General features: G+C 28.6%; 1 protein-coding gene across 1 annotated transcript in view; it reads left to right on the top strand.

Moving 5' to 3' along the window:
* The window catches only part of scra (anillin, actin binding protein), a 78,807-nt gene that overhangs the window by 39,366 nt on the left and 25,505 nt on the right, over positions 1-13,936 (top strand). Inside the window, exons 8-10 of the mRNA XM_075354520.1 lie at positions 138-302; positions 5,048-5,203; positions 7,864-7,965. Of these exons, the coding sequence (XP_075210635.1) occupies positions 138-302; positions 5,048-5,203; positions 7,864-7,965 (423 nt within the window). The remainder of the gene's footprint in view (positions 1-137; positions 303-5,047; positions 5,204-7,863; positions 7,966-13,936) is intronic.

Below are 13,936 nucleotides of genomic sequence, written 5' to 3'. Positions count from 1 at the left end.
ATTACAACATTGTAAATAGTAAAATTCATCATTTGCTTGATTAAACATCTTAATTATTGTTTGAGATATAATATTGACTTTAAATGAAAATGTAAGCATTACTCTATAGTTAGTTATCTACCATTTTATAATTTCAGTTTACACCTGCTGCTTTGTCTTCTCCATCAGTTCCTCCTGCACCACCTCTTCCAAGTACCACATATCATCAAAGGACTGTTACGTTTTCTAAGGAGACCAATCGATACAGTTACAGTCCAGAAAATACAATTAGCACTGAATCTGATGACACTTACCAGCAAACAGTTAGTCCAACAGAGAGAGGTAATCTTGTATTTTTATTTTTAGAATAGCGATTAATCAGGTGTACATGTACCTAAGAGGAAGACATATCTTGACATATTCAGTGTGTAAAAACCATTAGACAATGATTGCAAAAGTTACTTGATTTGTAGAGTAATATCAAAGCGAACATAATCTAAGATTTGTAGTAAGCAATAAATTAACTGTCAGTCCATTTGCATAGACACTCATTAAATTGCAGTCTGTGTTGAACACATTTTTCTGCGAGTTTTTCATGCATTTATGTTTAAAATACATTGAGTAGTTAGTATATTTAAAATATCAGTGAAGATTTTATCAATTTCTAAAACTGTAACCAATTGAAATTATAATAAGTTGTTAAATATATGACAGTTATTACAAATCATCTTCATATTTTGTATGATGGTTCTTCAGTGTATTTTCATGTACAGTAAAACATAAATAATACATACTGGGATTTAGTTTATTTTGAAATTTTTATTTGTTTGGATTTTTTACCATAAACTATTAAAAAACAGAAATAATAGAAATGAAAATGCATTATTATTATTATTATTATTATTATTATTATTATTATTATTATTATGCATTTTTATTGTTAGATAGAAAGATTTTGATAGTTATTAAATAATTTGTAAAAAAAGTTTGTAAATACTGTAATAACAGAAAAGTTTTTTAAAAATTATTGCTAAGTTTTTGATGCACAATTTTTTAATAAATGTTTAACTATTGAAGGATTACCCACTTTTTTTGTGAAACAAAATTAGTGGTTGTTTCAACCAGTTCTGAGAATTCTCAAACATAGTTATAACATAACAGTGCATTTTTCACATCTGAAAGTAAATGAAAAATTATCTAATTAAAAAAATTGGCATTTAAGCTATCTGGAATTCATACAACCTTCATTATATAAGTCTGCATCAGACATTTAATATTCATCTTGTTTACGTGTTTTATGAAGATTTTATTTCTTTTTTTTTTATTTTACAAAACAAAATATGCATTATATGCATATTTACTATGAGTATATAGCACTTGGATGAATTTACTGTTCACATTTTTTATTGTTAAGATTACTTATGATCTACTGAATTAAGCAAAACACATTTTCTCAAAATTATTTGTACTCTTGATTAATTGTATTATTGTTAGTGTCTTAAATGTAGCATTTGTTTACAATTATTGTAAATCCCACATATAAATTAAAATTATGAAATTAAATAATAATTTTTAAAAGACGGATTGATTTATCCTCATCAGAGTTTAAAGTAGATTTTTCTAGGTCAGTATGCTAAAATTAAAATACCAGTCTTGCCATAAATAAAACTTTATTAAAAAAAAACAAATAAAAATATTTTTATGCAATTGTTCATCCCTTCCCCTTCGCCAATCATCCTTTGGATCTGTGTATTTTTTAATGATTTTCAAGGGCATGTCAAAGGAATTTTGTTAACAGTATTATATGATTCTTCTAAAAGGGAAATTAAAATAAAAATATTTTTATAGAAAAAATTGCTATGTTAATCATAGATATTAAGAATAAGAAGAGGTTTGATATTCAACCTTTGCATCTAATATCACATTTGAACTGGTAGTTTGAAGAAGGGAGCAACTCCATTGAATCTTATTTTTGTAAAACAACATAAAACACTCTGTACTGTTGAGAAAACGTTTTGGTAGCACAAACTGTATATGTTTATTTTAACCATCTGTAATTAGTATAACAAATATCTTAAAAATATAAAATAATAATTTCTTTTATTAAATATTAAATTAGTTGGAGTTATTTCCTTCTTCCATTTTAAAATATTTTGAGTTTCTGTTCTCATAAAACTACTTAATGGCCATGTAATTTGTTTTATTATAAAATCTAGCAAACAAAAGGTGCTGAAAAGAAAAACAGATTTGGAATGTAGTTTTATATACTTTTAGTTTAACAACACTGGTAGCTAGAATTTGTCACATAAAATCATCCTAAAACCTTTGTTCAGGCCTTAAAAAATGTTTAAGCAAGTTAATTTTTTACCTAAGATTATGTTATGAGTATGACTGACTGCATAATAAAATTTAAAATAACATGTTTATAACTAATTTAGTAATTGCCAACACCCAATTTAAAAATCATAATAGAAGAATATACACTTGGAAAAAGCCTGGCGATACTGCAAGGTATCAGATAGATTATATCATGGTTAAGCAAAGATTTAGAAATCAACTCGTTGATTGCAAAACTTACCCTGGAGCAGACATTGATAGCGACCATAATTTGGTGATAATGAAATGTAGATTGGGGTTTAAAAACCTGAAGAAAAGGTGTCAGATGAATCGGTGGAATTTGGAGAAGCTTGAGGAAAGGAGAAAAAAGAAGATTTTTGAGGAGGACATCGCAAGAGGTCTGAGTAAAAAAGATAAGGTAGAAAATGTAGAAGAAGAATGGGAGACTGTTAAAAAGGAAATTCTTAAATCAGCAGAAGCAAACTTAGGCGGAATAAAGAGAACTGGTAGAAAACCTTGTGTTTCAGACGATATACTGCGGCTGATGGATGAACGTAGAAAATATAAGAATGCTAGTGACGAAGAAAGTAAAAGGAACTATCGGCAATTAAGAAATGCTATAAACAGGAAGTGCAAACTGGCGAAAGAAGAGTGGATTAAAGAAAAGTGTTCAGAAGTGGAAAGAGAAATGAACATTGGTAAAATAGACGGAGCATACAGGAAAGTTAAGGAAAATTTTGGGGTACATAAATTAAAATCTAATAATGTGTTAAACAAAGATGGTACACGAATATATAATACGAAAGGTAAAGTCGATAGATGGGTGGAATATATTGAAGAGTTATACGGAGGAAATGAATTAGAAAATGGTGTTATAGAGGAAGAAGAGGAAGTTGAGGAGGATGAAATGGGAGAAACAATACTGAGATCTGAATTTAAGAGAGCATTAAAAGATTTAAATGGCAGAAAGGCTCCTGGAATAGACGGAATACCTGTAGAATTACTGCGCAGTGCAGGTGAGGAAGCGATTGATAGATTATACAAACTGGTGTGTAATATTTATGAAAAAGGGGAATTTCCGTCAGAGTTCAAAAAAAGTGTTATAGTCATGATACCAAAGAAAGCAGGGGCAGATAAATGTGAAGAATACACAACAATTAGTTTAACTAGTCATGAATCAAAAATCTTAACTAGAATTCTATACAGAAGAATTGAGAGAGGAGAGTGGAAGAAGTGTTAGGAGAAGACCAATTTGGTTTCAGGAAAAGTATAGGGACAAGGGAAGCAATTTTAGGCCTCAGATTAATAGCAGAAGGAAGATTAAAGAAAAACAAACGAACATACTTGGCGTTTATAGACCTAGAAAAGGAATTCGATAACGTAGACTGGAATGAAATTTTCAGCATTTTAAAAAAATTAGGGTTCAAATACAGAGATAGAAGAACAATTGCTAACATGTACAGGAACCAAACAGCAACAGTAACAATTGAAGAACATAAGAAAGAAGCCGTAATAAGAAAGGGAGTCCGACAAGGATGTTCCCTATCTCCGTTACTTTTTAATCTTTACATGGAACTAGCAGTTAATGATGTTAAAGAACAATTTAGATTCGGAGTAACAGTACAAGGTGAAAAGATAAAGATGCTACGATTTGCTGATGATATAGTAATTCTAGCCGAGAGTAAAAAGGATTTAGAAGAAAGAATGAACGGCATAGATGAAGTCCTACGCAAGAACTATCGCATGAAAATAAACAAGAACACAACAAAAGGGAATCTTGGAGAGCTGCATCAAACCAGTCAAATGACTGAAGACAAAAAAAAAGTTTATGTTTACAAGGCTTATCACTTTTGCATGTTCATCAAAATAAATTTAGTTATCTACATCTTCAGCCACATCAGGAGAAGTTGTAGGTCGAGTAGTCAGAGTCATAAAACCGTTTTTTGTTACTTTGAATATATTGCACTATTTTCATAAGGTCAATAATTTTTTCTTCTTTAATAAGCACTTTACCTGCACAGGCCCTTTCATTTGCTAACTTTAAGTTTCTGATGACAAGTTTAGTCTTCATAAATCGGAATGAATGCTTTTAAAGACCACCAATAGTTTGTAAAGCAACTATTTAACCAGGTTCCTTACTGGTAATTTGCTTTTACTTTGAAATAGAAAATGTTTCAGGGTTTGCTTGTTGGGATGATAGAGCTGCCAACCTGATCCATTAGATGTAGGAAATAACTCCTTGATTTGTTCCTTTCTTCCAACTCGCAATTATTTGTTGTGAGTTTTACTACCATACCAGAGCTTGGTACTAGTTTCCTTTTTTCACTATAACACGTGTCTGTGTAAATAGAATACAAATTCAACTTAACCTTAAAAGTGAAAAAATGGTGTTTATTCCCTTCTTCCAACTCCCAGTTCATTTGTGATGTTTGCCATTATTAGAGTTAAAGATTTGTTATTTTACCAATGTTTGTGTTGACTGAGCAATGTGAGGTCCTGCTTTAACTCTGCTTTTTGGCTTTTTTGTGTTTGTGAGTTTACAGCTGAATGAGTTCTGATTTTTATGGAATTATTCATTATTTTTTAATTCTAGTGCTGTTATTATTAATTTTATTATAAATAGAAATTTATTGTTTAAAAAATTAATTTCGTAACTCATAATTACTATTTTTCTCTTTATTTTCATTTATTATTTTACTAGTGACTGTTATTTTTTTTTTCAGAATATCCTGGTCTAAAAGATATGAAAAAGATAAAAGTTTCTCCACCAAAACCTGGACATCTATATCCAAATCTTTCAGATATGGAAACTGAAAGTGACATTCCACCTACTGAAAGTGACGTTGACGATTTTTTTAGTGGATTTAGTGATGAAAGAGAGAAGTTAGTTATAATCTATTATTAGTATTATTTAAATCACTTAGTATTGTATTACCAGCAAATAATTATTACATAACAATAAGAAATTCTGTGTTACAAGTTCAAATAATCATTCATTGTATTGTAGCTTTACCCTTTTTTTGTTCTGCACTAAACTTAATTTAATTACTGTGCTACATCCTCAGTTATCTGGTTTTATATCAGTAATACTTAAAATAACCAACCAATTTACTTAAATATCATTAAAAGATTACTCTTTATAAAACATTGCTACTTTCGATTAATTATATAAATGTGGACTTTATTTTCACATAGTTTCATTGTTATTAGATTTCATATGATTATTTTTATACAGTAATATGGATTACAGCTATTTGTCATATTCTTTTATTTTATACTATTCTGATCAAGATTTTTTTTAATCTTGGAGAGAAATGCTGGAGCAATTCTCTTTGTTTATCCATGATTGTAGATTAAGAAGGTAATAGATGTTTCACTCTAATAAGGTAATAGAATTGGGATCACATTTTCATGTATTGGGAACAAAGTATCTGATCCTTAATATAAGAGTAGTATTAATATTAGAATGATTTGTTTGGTTGTCATTTATCAAACCAAATTAACAGACCTTTAAAAGTGATAACGTATTCATTACATATTAATAAATGATTTTGTGCATATGATTATGCTATTATGACACAGTTGGAGTGAGGTCTGTTATATGAATTATTAATTTATTTGTGTTTAATTATGCATTTACTAGGCTTGTATTGTTCTTTTACTATGATAAAAGCAATATTTTTTATCCTGGGTAATCTGATAATGTAATGTTTCACATTAGTACAGTCTTAAAGCTACTCAATTGTTGATATTAATCAAATTACCAGAATTATTATTATTATTTTTTAAATACTTGTCAGTAGACCACATCATATCAACATTGTATCTTATAGCTTGTAGTCTTTTTATATACTACAGAAACTAAATAGTGAAAAGTAGTGTTATGATAACAATGTTTTCACTATTGATATGAAACTCCCTGGCTTTCCCTGTTATTATATTCCTATTATTATATTCCTATTATTATTACTCCCTATCTCTTCATATGATTTAATGGTTTTTAACACTGTGCCTTTTGAAATAGGGTTACGATTATAAAATGTTGTGTTGAACAATTCATAGACTGCATTATATGACCTTCATTGTTTCCCTCATTATTAAAAGTGTAACCCTTTCCTGTTCACTAAGCAACATGTTATAATAGCAATGTTAAAAAAAATTAATTCAGTAAAAAATAATTTTAAAAAAAGGTAAAAAAGATGTAAATAACAAAAGTGGCTTAGGTGATAGTATTTTTATTTATTTACTCATTAAATTGGAACAAAATAACTTTTTTGTTAAAAAATAAATTTTGTTAAATTTTAATTTAATTCACTTTAATTTCTTTTTATTTAATTTTGTTATCTGAACTTAGTAAATTTAGTAATTTTTCAAAACCCAGATTTATCTTGCTGCCATTTTCTGTACAGACATTTTACAAACTTTTTATTTATACAATTTTTTTTGTCTTAAAATAAGAAGTTTAAAATAATTTATTACACAAAGGATGTTATCATTTAAGATATTTGAGTTAATATCCCCTGAGCCAACCCCCAAGAAGGGGTTGAAATTCTATTTCTCGTTAAAAGGTTAAGTAGTTGACTGATACTTTATCCTGAAAGTTACAGTATTCTATCTGGAATAGTTTTAAAGTTTTAGAGGTGTTTCCATACTTTTGTCTCACTCTGTATATAACTTTATGTTGGTTATGTGTTATGAATTCCTTTTTAGGTTATCTAAAAAGTTAATTTATTCGATAAATAATATAAGTATTAAAAGAAAAAAAATTTGAAACACCATTTCAAAAGTTAGGAATTTTTTCTTTCTATACTTACAAAACAACCATTTTGTGGATGGAAACACCATAGCTCTCATTCTTTGTATATTGAAGTATTGTAATTACATTAGTATAATTTAACTAGAATAGTTGCTGTAGTTAAATTATAGTTACTGCACGCTAGTTAATTCACTGTTTTGGCCCAGAGAATTGTTTTGTATAAAGAATCTTTTTTTAAGACTTAGTTTTGTTTAATAATATGTTAACATTTTAGATGATTGGTTCTTCTTACAAACAATTTTGAACGTAAATGAATAATAAATTGAATTAACAAACTGAACTTTGTAGATGCTACAATAATAAAGAGTTACATTTTCCTTAAATGATGGTAATTTACTTTGTCAAATTCAAAAACACCTAGGAGTTTAAACACTATTTTGTAATAATAACCGATAAAAATTTTTATTTGTTGCAACATTACATGGTAACATGAAGTGGAAGGTTCGTAACAGAAAATTGAACTTAATTTGGGCTTCATTTATATTCTTTTTTATTTAAAAATGGTAGAAGTGCAAATTACATTTCTAAAATTTAATTGAATTTACAATTGTTAATCATACTGTTTTATCTCATATTTTGACATTTAATTAATCTAATTTTTAACTATATGCATACACAGATAACAACCACACCTTACATGTCTGTTTTGGACATTTCAAAAATTGTATCTATACTTATGGTTCTACTTCTCCACAGTGAAATTATATACTAAAATCTTTTACAGATTTGAGTCAACTACAGATGGGAGTTCAATGAGTGAAGATAGTTTTGGTAAACAAATAATGGAAGCAGCCAATAAGAGTTTGTCCGAATCTACTCTTCGATCACTAAAGGTACTTATTTATTTAGAACATGTTTACAAGCTGCAGAATATATTATAGTAGAGTTTGGCATTTATAGTTTAGTTGATTGGGATTTTCTTGCTGAAAAGTTAGTAGAGTTTAAGGAAGTACAATGGGTTTGTAGATTAGGATAAGTATAAATGTGACTGGACAAAACGGCGACCGTTCAAAAGTGGTGAAAATTGGTTTTTCAATTTTATAGGCTAAGGTAAACTTTCTAGGCAAAATAATTCTGAATAAAAGTATTAGGCATTTGGAGTACCTATAATTTAAGCCCTTAAATGTTGAATTTTGCTAATTAGATAATACAAAAAAGTGAAAAACCGTTAAAACTTGCAATTTTTTCCAAAGTCAATATAATTGCAAAAAATAATCTTTTTGCTATTTTTATTGTTTTAAAAGTTACTCTTGAAATTTTGAATTCTTTGAGTGGTTACACAAGAAAATCGATTCATTCGTTGCTGAGATATTGTAATGTGATTATAAAAAGACTCTTCAGGCCACTGTAAATATTTTGGCTTTTAAGAATGTTTCTGTGACCATTTCAAGTGCAATTATTCTTCAAGACTTGTACTTTCAAATGGTGAAAAGTTTTAGGCCAAAAATTAATGTAAAATTTGTTTTAACTTCAAAAAAATGAGTGAAAAATAGAGTGTGCTCGTCTGGTAGTCATGGAGGGGAAAATGGCTCACGGTAATCATGTGCAAGTAAAGCTGAATCTGTAACTTCACATTGGCAGAGTGTGAAAAAATTGCTCTATCTGTAAATTTTGGATGAATCACTGCTTGTTGTTCCTCCTTGGTGCAAACTGCTAGCGAAGCGGACATATTTACCATGTAATAGCTGGAAAGCAAATGTTGCAATCAGGATGAAATTTTGCAAATGTAACTGCAGTTATAAGCATGCATGTGTAGAAGGCAGTATGATAATCTCAAAAGTATAGCTAATTTTTGACTTTGTAATTTTTAAAGCAAAAACCACAATCTCTTCAAGGTTTGAAAAGACTATATTTAGCAAGTCCAGACTAATTTAACACTATCTTCTGTTAGATTTATTCCATTCATAAACACTTTAATTATTATCTGGTCAGATTTAGAATAATTACTTTGTAACTAATTTCTTCTTTAATAAGTAGAATAATATCCTTGCTCGAATGACCTTTTGTAGTTGCTCTAATTGCAGTACTAAATGTTATATTATTATAGTTAAGTTGATTAGGAATCTTGTTTAACCAAGTTTCTATTATACAAATAATATTAAATGAAATTCTCATCTTTTATTTAAATCCAAAATAAGCTGTGGTCTAAATTATTTTAATTTTAATGTATATTTATTTTCAATGCTGTATTTTTGGATGTGGCTAAAGTCTTCAATACATCATTGATTCTCAAATGTTTTTGCCCACACCCCTCCCACATTGACAAGCAAAAATTTTCCAACCCCCAAAATTTTTAAACTCGCCATCTATTAAAAATAATGATTGCTGTTGCTGATGCACTCTTAAAAACAGAAATTGCAATTATTTTTAAATGTGGCATATCTTATTTCTGAGTTGAAATTTTACATTTTACTTTACATTTTAGTTTGAAATATTAGGAAAACATACTTTTTGCCTGAATTGAAAATTGGCAAGTCTTCAGATGATTGCATTATGATTCTTCAGTGTTTTCAGCCATCTCATCAATTCATCTTTGCACAGTACTGTTGCTCAAAGGAATTTTTCCGATATTATCTGCCACTGGTTAATGGAGCAAAGTGGTTATTATGTCTTTTACTGCTGCTAAAATTAAATCTTCCCCAATAGTGTGTGGTTTGCCTGTTATAGCAATTAACATGATCTTGGGTTAAGCTAAGAGCAGGTGATATGTTGCAGTCTCAATTTTTAAAGATTTCAGTGCCTCTGCACAAAATGAACAAAAGCCAAAAACTGCAACTCTACATTAAAGACTTCACAATTTGTCATTAAAGCTAAATCAAAACCCTTTAATTTCCATATTTTTTTGTATCATCAATACGTTGCTTAGATGGGTAGACATGCACACGCAGCATTAAAGACAAAAGTGGCCTTTTCTCTTTAAAGTGAATATTTCAGTTCAGAAAAATTGTAGACACATACAAAATAGAAATTAAAACTAAAGTCTTAAGCTTTTAGTGATTTTAATGCAGTTTACTGAAAAAAAAATTTTCTCCACATGTGCTCGATCAAACACGAAGAAAACCTTTCTAATTTTTAAAACCTTTTATCTCACTGATTTTTTTTTATTTGATGATTTTTGAAATCTGAAGTATACTGTCAAAAAGTAGAGTATTCAAGCTTTGGTTTTTTTTTATTTGTCTCCAAGCCTCTTGGTTACAAAGTTAATGGTTTGAATGCAATCATTTTTTATCATATAATATAGGCGTTTCTTTAATTTTTTGTACTAGTGTATTAGGTATTTAATTTTAGTTTGAAATATCAGGAAAACATATATTTTGCCTTTTTTTTTAATCAGCCATCGCCTTTCTAGACTTCTTGAATGCCTCCAATTTTCTGTGGGTCTTCTACCCACAGAAAAATGCTTGTTGCAAATGCACAATGGGGCATTATCGCTCACTTTGAGAACAAATTATTTATATTAATGATATATTTGAACTACAAAATCTTGATTTTAAAATTTCATCATATGCTGTTGACACAGTTATAATATATTATAGAAATTCTTGATTTAAAGTTTGTATAAATTGGAAAATCAACTAACTGAATTACAAGTATGGTTAGATTCTAATAAGTATGCTCTACTTGTAAGACTGTCTGCTTAATTTTTGGTAATCATTATGACTATTCCTACTGTTTTTAATTTTATCGATAATGAATTTGTTCAAAGAAAATGTTACACAAACTATTTAGGCATTTATTGTTAATGAACATTTCAAATGGGGATTGTATTTAAATAAAATATATGTTTCTGTGTTATCTAGACTAAGCAAAATGCTTATTGTTCAAAATTTATTTAATATTATGTATGGAATTTATTACAGTATTGTTAGCTGTGATATAATTGCATGAGGGAGTCGGCTAATAAAATCAAATAAAACAAAAACTATACATAACAAAATAGTAAAAATTCTTAAAAAATCAAATTACCATTTAATTTATTTTAAAAATATGTAAAGAATCTTTGAATCATTAATTACACTGAACTGTATAAGCTCTTAACTGTATAAGTACTCATAATTTTTCTAATATGAGATTTAAATATATTCAATTACTGAGAATATATAAAGAAATCAAAATATAAAGAAAGAATCAAAATATACTGTTACGTATTATTTTAATAAATTGCCTCTTAAAACTAAAAATTGGTTTCAAGAAATTATAAAAAAAAAAATTAGAAAAGCTTATAAGATGAATGAAATTGAATTGTCTATTTCACATTGATGAATGCTTAAGTGATTGTATTTGATGGTATCATTATTTTTGTTTTTAAGATTTAGTTTTTACATCTTTTTTATTGTATCTTTTTCTTGTATTATTTTTAATTTTGTTGTATTTGTTCACCTGGCTGTGTACGGATGCCTTGGCATCTCTGCAGAGTACTATTGACAATTTCTTTGAACTGTGTTACTTTTTAATAGATATTAAATACATAAATAAACATATCTCACACAATATCAATCAACTAACTAGTAAACAATAAAGGTGAAGGCCATTTTAAAGGTGATTGTGCAATGCTTAGGTATGTAGCTGCTCTGTTCTTTTATTTATGTAAATAATGAAACTTAAGGATAAAGAAACAAACACAAACACAATTAGTTATCGTACAGCGTAAAATTATAAACACATTCGCTGATAGAATGTAAACTTTATAGTCCAGCTATTTGTTAACTACAATTTACATCGTTCCCACAGGCAGAAAATAACAGGAAATATAAACATAGGAAGTTTTAGAAAAAAATCATTAAAGTCAAGAAAAATTTCAAAACATTTTAAAGAATTGCATTTTCAGAGTTGGCTTTTCCATTAACAAATCTCTTCTTGTGGAGAATTTGCACAAAGGGACAGTAGTTTATCAACGAAAAGTTTTTATGCAATTGTAGATGTTGGGGGCAAAGAGAATATTTTCATTACAAAAAAAAAAAATGCTCACTGCAGCGAGAAGCTCTAGAAGACAGTATGAAGACTGTCTTAAAGAAAAAAAAAAACTTCTCTCAAGGACAGAATAAAACCCTGAAAAGAAAAATGCAAGCAGAAATTAAAAAAACTGGAGGAAGAAAGAGAAAAGTTGGGAGCTACAATCTTGGTAGAAGTACAGATATGCACCAGAATTAAACTTTTGTAAAAGGGCAAACCATTAGAAACCTAAAGAAGATATTGAAGAAAAGTTGCCCAGCGTTATATATATATATAATTTATATGTAATGAGATCATATTTTTTTTTTTGTATATGTTAGAATAATAATGACAAAATATTTTTCAAGTAAATGTTAATTATGTATGTTTTCTATACAAAATAAGCTGTTCTGTTCTAATTTTCTTATGTGTATTACTTTTAGTCAGTGATTTTAGTTTTCCTTAAGTTGTGATAATACCCATATTCTTTGTTAAATTAAAATCTGTTTTTCTTAGTATTTTTATGCAAACCAAGTTATTAAATACAATGGTCCCCGGTTATAACACTGTCACTTATACCACGCTTACGGTTATAACGCGGGTTGAAGTATGTCCTGCGTAGAAAATTTTATATACAAAGTTATAAATGATTTTTTTAAATTTGTTTTTAAAACCACTTATTTTTGAAACACACTGACAACTTGAAATTTGTTTACAATATGTAGTATTACCTTTCTGTAATACAGAACTAAATTTTATTAATAAATACTTAATTATAGCATTCTGCAATAAATGTTGACCTTATTGTTTACTTTTATCTCTGTTTATAAATTAACTGTGCAGTTGTATATATTCAATTGCTGTGAGTTATTCTTGGAAGTTGTTTATTAGAATTTTCTTATTCTTATCTTAATTGCTGCATTTCCTGTACGTGTAATGATTTACACGGGAAGTACAGTACAGTATGTAATGTCATAATAATTGTTCATTACTGTTTACATGTGTTACTTTATTATAGTACAGTGTATGTAAAGTTAGTTGAACGTAAAAGGAAACTTTTTTGTGAGAATAGCAACTGCTAAACATGTCATATTCTGTAAGGGAGAATTAACAGTAATCGATGAAGTAAAATGTGGAGTTTTGAAAGCAAGTTAAAGAGAGAACTTGGAATTCTAGAAGGAACAATGCTAGGAGTGGGTGACCGAAGAAATTAAATGTCTTTCTAGACAAAATTGAAGAAACAGCCGGTCTTGAAAGAAAAAAACCTACTTTCAAAAACCGATGTTATTGATGATTGCCTTTACGTATGGTTGGTCCCAGAAAAGGAGTGAAGGAGGTTTAGTTTCTCTTTCAATTCTGAAAATTCAGGCAGCCAAGATTTTTGTAAATTTAAAACTTGAAGATGAGTTTCAAGCTACAGACAGCTGGTTGTGGTGCTGGTAAAAAAGGCATGGGATCGGGGAGATTACAATAAGCGGAGATTCTAAGTTCGCTGATTCTGAAAGCGCAAAAATATTTCCGTTGCAATTAGAATTTCTAATTGAAGAATACGTTTATACTGACGATCAATTATATAATTGCAATGAAACTGTGTTATATCATTATAGAATGTTTCTGAATAAAACTAGACTTAAAATTGGCTCCAAATAAAGCAGGATTAAAACAAAGTAAAAATAGTGTTACTCTCATTTTGTGTAAATAAAGCAGGGACTCTTTGTATCAGGAAAACTTAAAATCCCCGATGTTTTAAACACGTTAACCTTAAGCAATTACCGATCGAAGACACAAGTAGCTGCAATGCGTGGATGATAGGTAGTTTTTTATGAAGTGGTTCCATGAGTCCTTTGTTTCAGCCATATGAGATCATTTAAC

The sequence above is a fragment of the Lycorma delicatula genome, chromosome 1 (assembly GCF_047948215.1).
Source record: "Lycorma delicatula isolate Av1 chromosome 1, ASM4794821v1, whole genome shotgun sequence".
NCBI lineage: Eukaryota > Metazoa > Arthropoda > Insecta > Hemiptera > Fulgoridae > Lycorma > Lycorma delicatula.
This window is presented reverse-complemented; position numbering and strand designations above follow the sequence as displayed.